Source organism: Brachyhypopomus gauderio, chromosome 13 (genome assembly GCF_052324685.1).
Source record: "Brachyhypopomus gauderio isolate BG-103 chromosome 13, BGAUD_0.2, whole genome shotgun sequence".
Lineage (NCBI taxonomy): Eukaryota > Metazoa > Chordata > Actinopteri > Gymnotiformes > Hypopomidae > Brachyhypopomus > Brachyhypopomus gauderio.
In genome coordinates this window covers 4,044,595-4,054,077 of record NC_135223.1, presented here as the reverse complement: position 1 = coordinate 4,054,077, position 9,483 = coordinate 4,044,595, and the positions used below count along the sequence as shown (strand labels likewise).

The 9,483-nt window shown below is 45.1% G+C and overlaps 1 protein-coding gene across 1 annotated transcript; it reads right to left on the bottom strand.

Moving 5' to 3' along the window:
• Positions 1 to 1,345: 1,345 nt before the first annotated feature.
• Positions 1,346 to 6,110, bottom strand: c1ql1l (complement component 1, q subcomponent-like 1-like). The gene is made up of 2 exons (XM_076970352.1): positions 4,940 to 6,110; positions 1,346 to 2,654 (listed from the first exon to the last, which is right to left on the bottom strand). Exons 1-2 carry the CDS (start codon positions 5,597 to 5,599, stop codon positions 2,475 to 2,477), a joined length of 840 nt encoding a protein of 279 aa, XP_076826467.1. The 5' UTR covers positions 5,600 to 6,110; the 3' UTR covers positions 1,346 to 2,474.
• Between the last annotated feature and the right edge of the window lie 3,373 nt (positions 6,111 to 9,483).

Below are 9,483 nucleotides of genomic sequence, written 5' to 3'. Positions count from 1 at the left end.
GTCTGAACCCCTCCCTTTAGAGCAACATGCTAATCACTGGCACGTGAGCTGTGTATGCTTAAATCAATGGTTGTTTAAATTGATATTCACATACTCAACCTGTATTTCTTTTTTGCATGCTTGCCAGTGGATGTGCTGATGCCAGGGTAGGATGTGCCATTGCCGCAAGAGGTCGTGCTGATGCTAGCTCTTACCTGAGGCTCACGTCTACACCGAAGGGACTGTGACTACTTGGCCTGGAATTAGAACTATAACTATAACTATAGAACCACATTTGAACTATAAATACGGACTTCTGCTAATGGGCCGCCCAATGGAGGATGGGTTCCCTTTTGAGTCTTGGTCCTTCCGAGGTTTCTTCCTAATTCCCACCATCATAGGGAGTTTTTCCTTGCCACTGTCACCTCTGGCTTGATCATTAGGGATCTGGACCCATACCATCATAAAGCTGCTTTGTGACAACATGTGTTGTAAAAACTTAGTAATTCAAGTATTTACTGCAAATCAACAAGTGATTACAGAAGTGAGCAAAAATAAAATAATGAGTCATTGGGTTTATTTAGTCTGTGTGGGGAACGCGGAGCCTCAATCCAGCTCAATCAAGTTTATGGCTCATGTTTCTGCATTTGGAGGAATTTGTCTTTCCCACCGTGGGCGTCCAGAGGCTGTAAATGAACCATTACCTGTTACAGCGGGAGCTTCCGCTCCACATCCCCGCTGCTTGGGCTGCAGAGTTCATTGTTGCAGTTTTCCACTTCATCGTTTCCGTCCCGCTGATCCAGATCTCGCCCCCCCCACTCTCTCTTTCGTGCGCGCGCACGTTCCTCCCCTCTCTCGCTCGCGCTCACTCCCTTTCTCTCTCGTGCGCATGCACGTTCTCTCTCTCTCTCTCTCTCTCGTTAGCTCTTTGCTGCTTTGAAGCAAGCGCTGACCTCGCTGTTTGCGAGAGGCTTCCACCCTTTCAGTCATTTGGTATTTCACGCCCTTTATGTTTGGTTTGCGCGCGTTGCCCCCTGTCCTCTCTCTCCCTGTTTCAGTATCTCCATAATCAGTCTGAACTTTGAAGGGTCTCGCTCTCTTTCTCCGACTCTCAGCGATGCGTAAAGACGGGTTCCTGCAGTGTTGCATATATTGTTGGGATTTTGGCGACATTAATCAGCATATTAACAGCAGATGAACATTTTGCTAATGAATCAGCACACCCTTCTGTTTATATTCCGCTTTGCGTAACTCTTGCCCGACAGCCTGCTTGTGCGCTTCAGTGCTTTTAGGAGTGAAAATTCTCACTTGTTACAGACAAAAGAGAGACACAGACCGTAACAAAATCTCCATTTACTGGCAAAAGTGTAATCTGCATTTCACATACAGCAAATACATCCAGTTTCATACAGCAATCTACTGATACCGTCCAAACTCTGGGCGGAAGTTGCTGCATCTTTTGGCTTCCTGTTTCTGCAGCGTCCTTTAGGGCTGATTCTGAAATGCCCGAAAGGTGCTTCAGTCCCTCCAGATCTCAGCCCAAATTCGTGCTGTTCCACAGAAAACCCCTGTGCCCTGACCAAATCCATACTTTTGGTATGCAAGATATGTAACATAGTAAGATATTTTTAGGACAGTGCTAGCAAATATTTCCACATTATTTTTACAATTGGAGAGAAATATTCATACTCTCTGGATTGAAAGTCAGGACCAGGGTAGTTTTTCCCAACAAAACAACTGGGTGGACATACCAATGCCATAATTGGTTATAATTTCTCATGAGGTCAATTATTACACATGACATATAGCATTGAAGATTCTAAGACATGACAAAATACACAAAGACTACATATTTATTAAATGGCTAATTCCAGCATGGCTTGGTTCTTGTCTGGTAGCTGTTCAGAAAGTTCAGGGTTTCACTCCCACAGCTAAACTGAAACTCCCAGAGAGAGCAGGAGAGTAGCGGAGAGCAGATCTACTGATCTCTTCAGCAGCAGTGCTGGATACTCGAGATCGTTTAGTCGTGTCTGCTTTTCTGGCCTGTAATTTGGAACAGCTCGGAGTGAATGAACATTTAAAAATGGAAAAAAAAACAAAACAGGCTGCGTAGATTTAAAATATTGAAGATATTTGACTGTGTACAAGCAAACAAATCATCAGTGAGTCAATCAAGCAACCTCATGAGACTGCCTGTCTAAAGATGTCTTTACAGACACAACACTGTAACGTAGCTTAAACATTGACAATACATCAGTTTGGGTAAGGAAAAAAGCATTCCGTCTTCTTATTAATACGTCTCATTGGCTCATTAATAATATGTCATTGGTTCAAATAAGATTAGTCCTAATTTAACTCTTTCTTTACTCAGATCAGTGAAGTCCCACCTGTCTTAGTCATTATGGAGGACAATGGACTTAACCTCTGGTTTGGGATCACGAACCCTGCCCTTCTGATTCCCTTGTCCTCTCCGTCCTTTGACCCTTGACCCTTCCCTAATCAGAGTAGAGGATGAAGCCGGAGAAGGTGCTGTACTTGTTGCTGTTCCCACCATGGGCTTTGCCCCCATCCAGCTTGATGAAGATCTCGTCTCCAGGGTCCAGATGCAGGATCACAGTGTTGGAGGCGTAGTCGTAGCTCTGGTCCTGGTCTTGGGCTATAGCACTGGCCCTCACCTACAGAGACAAGGGGGGGGGGGGGTGCAAAACTGAACTGAGGAACAGTTTTGTGCTTCATGTGATGGCCAGAATGCTGAATGGACTACATAGGGAGATTTTCAACATTTCTTTGGATGATGGAGAGGAAGGTTAGGAACCCAAGATACATGAGGAAGATGAGGGCAAACTGTCCCTCTAGGCAGACACAGCGCTGAGTCAAGCAGCACTGACTGTGTGTGTGTGTGTGTGTGTGTGTGTGTGTGTGTGTGTGTGTGTGTGTGTGTGTGTGTGTGTGTGTGTGTGTGTGTGTGTGTGTGTGTGTGTGTGAGAGAGAGAGAGAGAGAGAGAGAAATGTGCATCCCCATAAATGTGTTGAAGAAGATCAGTATAGATTAGTGCCTAAAGTATTAAAGCAACATCCACATGAAACACATGCAAACACAATGTGTCAGATTGTTTATCAGTGATCTGCTGCATTTGTATATATTTTGACATATATGTGTGTAGGGTCGAAATTGGCACAGATGCATAAAGTATCTCTAGTAATATGTGTGTCGGGATACATATTGTCTAGTTTATTATGAGATAAAATCTAAAACTATATTCAATTCATGACTCATCACACGTTACAGTCAAATATTTTCATATATCGTTTTTTCATTTTTAAGTTTTGATTTTTCAATCTTCAACCTATTTTCATTCATAATAATACATTAATACATAACATCGACTAGAATCTTGTGTAGTCTGAGATCGGTGAACCTCTGTAGCCTTCATACCTGTTCTGATCGATGTAACTGTTTGTTGCTGTTATATAAAAACAAAGAGGATATTCTGTTGAAAGAAATGCCCCAATGCTCTTTTTCTCCAATAACTCTTATGACTTCTTCAGGAAAGGTCAAACATAAGATACAATAAATAAAGAAATAAATAAGACTTCATTTTCTTTTAATTCAGATTTATTTTAGGGCTATTCCACCACCATTTTCCTTTTCGGATCGCCCATATATTCCCACTACATGAGCACAATATAATATATATATATATATATATATATATATATATATATATATATATATATATATATATATATATATATATATATATATATTAGACATACATTTAGTGAAATGTTTCATTAGAAGGATTTTAAGTAACTGTTTACTAAAATTTCTTTTTCTATTGTGTGCCAAGATCCTGAAAATGCTTTTGGCATTGACAATGCCATCTGTGGTATCTCAGCGGCAACTGTGTGTGTGTGTGTGTGTGTGTGTGTGTGTGTGTGTGTCTTTGTATTTGTGAGGACCACATGTGTTCACAAAAGCAATATGAGTAATATTGCACAAACAACTGCCAATACAAGTGGCAGTGGTGGTTTTGTGTCTTGTTCATGGTCAGGGTTATGGTTAGATTTAGATTAGGGACTTGTGCACTGGTCTATGGAATTGATTAGAATTTGCCTCAAGGTTTGAATTACAGGTAGGTTTTGTTTTTAAATGCACACGTGTCTATGTTCATGTGTAAAGACCCTAACCTTGCTGTTTCTGTGGCTGTGTGTGTGTGTGTGTGTATGTGTGTGTGTGTGTGTGTGTGTGTGTGTGTGTGTGTTAGAGAGAATATATGTTTGAGAAAACTACTGATTCAGGATGACATAATATGCATATTCTCACAAACACACACACACACACACACACACACACACATAAGCAAACATGCTGTTCTTGGATTGTGCTGCACCAAATGCTTTCGATTCAGTGAAACCTCAAAGATCGTCGTAGTACCTCACAAAATAAGCACTGACATTTCTCTGCTGTCATTTCTCTGCCAAAAGATTAATTTGTTTTTACTGTCCTTGACTGCTTTACTGTGAAGACAGCAAAATATGTCCAAGTTCCCAAACTCGATCATTTCATTACAGAAAGAGCAAACACAATAACCTCTGTCCAGACAGATCTAATAAGACTTTATATGACTCTTTTCTTCATAGTCACTCTGTAAGTTTGTCTGCCTGTCAGCCTATCATATATCACAGGACTGTTCTTCTGTGTCAGTATAGCTGAAACAATTTATTTTATATTAGGTGCTCCTCTAGGTTTATTAAAAGTGGGTTTTAAAGGTAAAAAAAAACCTTTTGCCTTTTACCACTCAACAGGACATGTCATTTCAGCTTTCTATGCTATGAGGTTTGTTCACCTCACCTGAATGAGTGTGTGTATTTTTAAGAGTATGTATTCTCAGTCTCCACATTACTACAGTCTCTCTGTAACAGCCCGAGGAAGGTTCACTTAATAAACAGCTCTTACCTGTCCGTTTTTTAGAAGATCCGCCCACATGCTGGTCCCATCCCCACCCCTCATCAGGACGTTGTAGGTGAAGAAGTACGTCCCGGGAGTCTTACACACGAACTTTCCAGACGAGCTGTCGTAATTGTTGCCGATGTTGGTCACCACATCATCAAACCTCAGGATCTCGTAGCCCTCCTGTGGGTTGCGCAGGCCGGTGTAGAACGCCACGCGAGGAACCGTCCCGTAGGTGGCTCCGTTCTTCCCCGTCACGGCTCTCCCTCCCAGTGCGAAGATTCCCGTCTGTTCCAGTTCTGCCTTTTCTCCAGGCGGTCCCATGGGCCCTGGGGGTCCTGGCTCTCCGGGCGGTCCAGGGGGTCCGGGCGGCCCAGGTCTCCCGGGTTTCCCGGGCCGGCCCTGCGGCCCGTGCGTGTGTGTGGGTAATGGGGGCCCCGCACTGTGGTCGCTCAGAGCCTCTGCTTGCATATGCGTTGCCTCTGTGCCCGTGCCCGCACCTGTGCTTGTACCCACACCTGTACCCGTACCCGTGCCTTTGTCCAGGTAGGGATCGCAGACCATGCGGCAGGTGCCCAGCATCTCGTAGTGGCCGGAGTCGTCGGCGCCGGTGCTGACGGAACTGACCAGGATGGGGATGAGGACCACGAGGACCAGGAGCAGCATGACGGCGGTGGCAGCCCCCAGCAGCGTCTTCCGTCCCGGGCTGAACCGGGAGAGAGGCTGGGCCGCCAGCACCGAGCTTTCGCCACGTGCCGGAATGATGAGCGGCAAGGGAGAGAGGCGAACTGCTCCCTCCCCTCGTCAGTGCGAGCGTGGAGGCACGGGACGGAGGGACGCCGGCTGAACGGTCCTCGAAAGTGCGAGTGTACGAGTATGTGTGTGTGAGAGAGAGAGAGAGAGAAGTGGGATAAAGACAGGAGAGATGTGCAAGGCGTGTGCTTAGAGGGCGAGGAGAGGAGTGTGTATGTGTGTGTCTGTGGAGGAGGAGAGAGAGAGAGATGGAGAGGGAAGATGATGGTGATGATGATGATGATGATGATGGTCCTACACTCTTTCTCCTGACATGACTCAGAGAAGGCAGGGTGGGAGTGGGAGGGGAAAGGGAGGAGAGGGAGAGAGTGAGAGCAGAGAGGAAGGGAGGAAGGGAGGGAGGGAGGAAGAGAGAAGGAAAGGGAGGGAGAGAAACAAGGGGAGAAGGAGAGAGAGGAAAAATGACAAAGGCTACACCAAAGGAATCACAGGAATCATTTCAGTGTGGCTTAATTGTTCAGTGTTTTGAAATGGGGTTTGGTTTTCCGGCTGATGAACATCGGAGATTGAGAAGATGAATGAAAGAGGAAGATGGAAGGACACAAACGAATCATGTGGCTTCTGTGTGTTGTGTTCGCGCAGTATTACAGCCTGAGATTTCCACACATGTAGATCAAAAGGGGGAGAGTGTGAAGGAAAGACGATTGGATTCCCCCTTTGAGTCTGCTCCTCTCAAGGTTGCGTACCTGTGCCACCTCAAGGATTCATTCCGTGCCTTTGTGGTCGCTGACATGCCTGTTAGGAGTCTGGTCTTTGGCTTCTGTAAAGCTGTTTTGGGAGAATGCCTGTCGCTTTAGAAATTGATGGAATTGAATTGGGGAAATAAGTTGAGGGTGGGGGGGGGGGGGGGGGGTGCTGATGGCCAGGCTGTCTCCAGCAGTAGGGAATGTCTGGGACCAGCTTGCCTCTACATCCTCTGTGTACATCATCCGCCAACGGGATGACAGCACGGCTCTGTTGAGGAATCAGTTCTCCAGTCTGCTCCTGCGTGGGCGGGTGGCACGGGCGGGTGCTTGGTAGAGAAACGGGGGCAGAAAAGTCGGGACAATGTGTTCAGGATTTGCAGATAGTGTGGAACCGGGAGAAGAGTTACCACAGTGTTCTTTCTGCATTCGGCACACACATACTTCGCGTGAGACTGACATACGTCACGTGAGACTGACATACTTCACGTGAGACTGACATACGTCACGTGAGACTGACATACTTCACGTGAGACTGACATACGTCACGTGAGACTGACATACTTCACGTGAGACTGACATACGCCACGTGAGACTGACATACGTCACGTGGGATTTACACACAGACGAGACGAGCCTGTCGAGGCGGTTTGGGCCCCTCAGAAAAGTGTCTCGGAATACCACTACAGGTGTTCCAGGTAGCTGTGGAACACCACTACAGGTGTTCCAGGTACCTGTGGAACACCACTACAGGTGTTCCAGGTACCTGTGGAACACCACTACAGGTGGTTCAGGTGTTCAATTTTAAAGGGGCACAGAGGCAGACCCAAGACCCTCCTGAGGGATTTTATCTCACAGCTTGTCTGGGAGCATTTGGGTGTTGTGAAGGAGGGGCCGGAATCTGTCACTGGGAATAGAAAATTCTGGGCTGAGCTTCTCAGCATTCTATCACAGCTATCACATCCCTCATCAGGAAATGCTGCTAAAAGATGATGATGATGATGATGATGATGATTACCACAGTGGAATTGGCTACTACATGTGGCTTTTTGCCCTCTCATTTTTCATAAATTTTTTCACTTAAAAAAATTATTAATTTCTCAGCTGAGTGGTTTGGTTTTAGGTTTTAAAATCATTATTACTTTTCTAAAATGTTTATTTTATGAATAAAACGAGAGGAAAACATGAACTTCTAGAACCATCTGTTAAAATTCGGGCAGTCTATATTAAACTTGAGAAATGGGGCAATAGCTCTCTCTCTCTTTCTCCACACACACACACACACACACACACACACACACACACACACACACACACACACACACACACACACACGTTGTCTTTCTTCCTGTCCCCTGCCTTATGCACCATTGCATAATGCCGATAATCATGTCACGATGTATTAGCTTGTCTCCAGCTGATTCAAGCCTTCAGTGACGTCGGGATCTAAGACAGTGTCCCTTGAGAAGTGAGTTTAAGCAAACTGGCTCTAGGCACCAGACATGGCTAGCAAACACCTAAATGTTTAATTAGAAGGAAAAAAAAACATACATGCAGTTCTGTTAGAAATGGCCTCTTGTTCCTCAATAGAGAATAATTCAAGTGTTGTAATAATAGTAATACCCAGCAAAGCAATAATAATAGGCTGACTACAATACTTTAAAGTACATAATTCATTGTTGGCTGTTGCAGTAGAGGTGACTCAGTTAAATATTATAGGCTATTGTACAGATTACACGTTTTTGATACAAACTTCTGTTAGGTAAATTTCCATGTGTATCTGTATATTGCGTTTATATTTATTTAAAAATTATATTCTAATTTGTTTTTAATTTTACTTTAATCATCCATGACTGGTAATTAGCATTCTCATATCAATCAATGAATCAAATTTTATTTATATAGCGCTTTTTACAACAGTTGTCACAAAGCAGCTTTACAAGTGTCCGAGTCCAGGCCCCCAGTGAGCAAGCCAAGGGCGACAGAGGCAAAGAAAAACTCACTGTGGAAATACAAAACTGTGTCCCTCTGCAGTCGGTTCAAATCACAAGACCTTTTTCAGATCTCATCTAGCAATTAAAAGATTATAGACTGAGGCTGGCACCCATATTCTACACCCAAATGTTACAGCCAACTTTACTTCCCGGTTGGTTGTTAAGACATTTCTTCGCGCTTGAGACTGGACACTGAGAAGACACTAGAGGTTGCTAGGACAGAGAGAACTGGTACACAATAAGGACTTTGAGGGACTATCTATTGCTGAGTCCAACCTCAAAGCAAAGGCTGCCACGTCCTTGACCGGAACCATGACGGTACAACAGCGCGCGCGCGGCCGCTCGCATCGCTGCTCTTGTTCCATCGTCTAGCCCCTCCCTCCGCACGAGGACAGAACAACAAGCGCCTCGAGCCGGAGCGTTCATAGAAGCGCACGCGGCCTGCTAATCTCCGTGCGCCTGGGGAAAAAACCCCAGGAGGTTGAATTACTAACTTGCAATTTGATTTTAGTTGAAAGCAGACATAGTGAACAGATCGGACCCTGGGCACGGCCAGGGAGAGGACACGACGGACGATTGTGTGTACGGTCAGTAGCCTATATACACAGCGTACTGATTAATGAATAAGCCATACATTGTAATCTTAAGAAGTGGCAGACTGCCTCGTGCTATGCCTTTGAGCTCGTGTGTGTATAAGGGAAAGGAGAAAATTAAGCTAGAGAGCCTGCTCAAAGTTGCGTGATAGTGTGTGCCATGAGTGAGTAGCTGTAGCTTGTTTTATCAGGGCGCAACCGTGGGTGTGTGTGTGTGTGTGTGTGTGTGTGTGTGTTAAAGCAGAGCATAGATGGCAACATCAAAACAAGGAGCTGTCTTCACCTCTCAGCATCACAGCACTGTGCTGATATCCAGAGCGGTCAGTCACATCATTACAGACACGCACATGCACACACACACACACACACACACACACACACACACACACACACACACACACACACACACACACACACACACACACACACACATTAGTGCATGCACATCACAGCTAACATCAAGCATT